Source organism: Crocuta crocuta, unplaced genomic scaffold (assembly GCF_008692635.1).
Source record: "Crocuta crocuta isolate KB4526 unplaced genomic scaffold, BGI_CrCroc_1.0 scaffold64, whole genome shotgun sequence".
Taxonomy (NCBI): Eukaryota; Metazoa; Chordata; class Mammalia; order Carnivora; family Hyaenidae; genus Crocuta; species Crocuta crocuta.
In genome coordinates, this window is record NW_027530640.1 from 12,281,307 (window position 1) to 12,283,159 (window position 1,853).

The 1,853-nt window shown below is 49.7% G+C and overlaps 1 protein-coding gene across 1 annotated transcript in view; it reads left to right on the top strand.

Moving 5' to 3' along the window:
* The first annotated feature begins 913 nt into the window (after positions 1-913).
* Positions 914-1,853, top strand: part of PURA (purine rich element binding protein A) — an 11,882-nt gene continuing 10,942 nt past the window's right edge. The window contains exons 1-3 of the mRNA XM_077768889.1: positions 914-999; positions 1,294-1,406; positions 1,530-1,813. Of these exons, the coding sequence (XP_077625015.1) occupies positions 914-999; positions 1,294-1,406; positions 1,530-1,813 (483 nt within the window). The remainder of the gene's footprint in view (positions 1,000-1,293; positions 1,407-1,529; positions 1,814-1,853) is intronic.

Genomic DNA, 1,853 nt, shown 5'->3' on the forward strand with positions numbered 1-1,853 from the left:
AAGTTTTATCACCTCTAATTAGGGATTAATACACACTTTGTTGTTAGTAGAGAATCTGATTTGCTTCACAATAACTTATTGCACAGCTGTAATTTTCTTTTTTTTTTAAATGTTTTATTTATTTCTAGGAGAGAGAGAGAGAGAGAGAGACAGCGTGAGCAGGGGAGGGTCAGAGAGAGAGGGAGTCACAGACTGAAACAGGCTCCAGGCTCTGAGCTGGCAGTCAGCACAGAGCCCGACGCAGGGCTCGAACCCACGAACCGGGAGATCATGACCTAAGCGAAAGTCGGACGCTTAACCGACTAAGCCACCCAGGCGCCCCTGCACAGCTGTAATTTTCTATGGCAGGGAATTCCAACCTCAAACCTTGTAGAGTCCTGTGTGATTTGGGTTCTCCAGGAATGCCTCTGAAATCTGTTTCTCTCAGACATTCGGCACTGACTACAATACATGGGAAGGGGGAGAGAGGCATCCAAAGATACTCACAAGTAAACAATAGAGGGGTTTCTGGTTTAGTGGATAAAGCAGGTAATAATAGATCCCTTTATGGGTCACATACTCCTTGCAACTCTGAACTGACGTTTTTGTAACTCAATTTTCTCCTCTATAAAATGGGGTTAATTTCATCTCACTCCTACTTGATTCAAAGGCTTAACCAGATACAATTCCTTAAAAAAGGCCCAGTCCTATGATAAGTGAGTTTAAGTCTAATATTGCCTAATAAAAGGGTATTTACTGTGTATTGCAAGGTAACTTGAAAATAAAATATGCTCAGCTAAATAAGGAGAGTGACTAAATTTTTCTCAACTATACAATGACATCTATTTAAATAGTGATAAAGATGGTGAAGGCACTTTTCTATTTATTTTGCAGGTAATTTTTAATTGATCATTTTTTAATTGATCCATCTTCCATGTATGCCGTGTTGCAGGATGGAGAGGTGACAGCATACAAAGTATCGGAAAAAGTTACCCTGTACCAAACATCTTGTCAAACTTGGTAAGATTTCAAGAAAACTCTTAAAGGACATTTTATAATTCTGCATTTCGCCCCTGCGTAGCAGTTTATGAAAATTAACTCGTCTCTTACACTTTCTCCCTCTCAGTCCAAGGAAGCATAAATAATATTTATCAGGGTTTTGTCCTTAGTCACAGCCCCTCAAAGGGGCCCAGTTTCACCTACACTGCGTGGGAGGCTGGGCAGCAACCCCACGCTTCCTGTCAAGGATTCCTGGGGCTAAAGCCTGAACGTGGTCTCGCCTCTTTCTTCTTTATGCTAATTCTGCCCTTCTAGCCCTCACCGCAGGCTTCCGAAGACCAAGGTGAGACCCTCCCGGGAGATAAAAGGCTTATTGCCTCCTGAGAGATGCGGGCGGAACGAGGGCATAGGGAGAGGGGGACAGGGTGGTAGCTGCGCGGTTAACGACGCTTAGGGCCCTAAGTTGGAGCTGATGCAGGCCCTACAGGGTTCTAGACCCGCCAGAGCCTAGCTCCAGCCTTCAAAGCCCAACGCGGGATAAGTCCTCCTAGGGGCGCCACAGGCGGTGAGTGGAGGAAGTGCGCGCAAAGAGGCCACAGGCAGCCCCTTCCTCAGACGCGCCTCAAGGCCTGGGCCGCGGGCTGTTGACGCGCCAACGGCGCAGAAGGCGCGCGCACGCGCAAGAGGAGGGCGGAGGGAGCGCGCCCGGCGCCCGCCGCCGCGGCAACTGAAACGGAGGGACGCGAGGGCGGAGGGCGCGANCCCGCCCTCCTTCCTCTTCAGCCGGCAGAGCCCGAGTGAGGCGCCGCTCGGCTCGCGCCGCTGTCCAGGACAGGTGTGCGCGCGCGCGCCCTCCTCCCCCTCCCCCTTTCCTC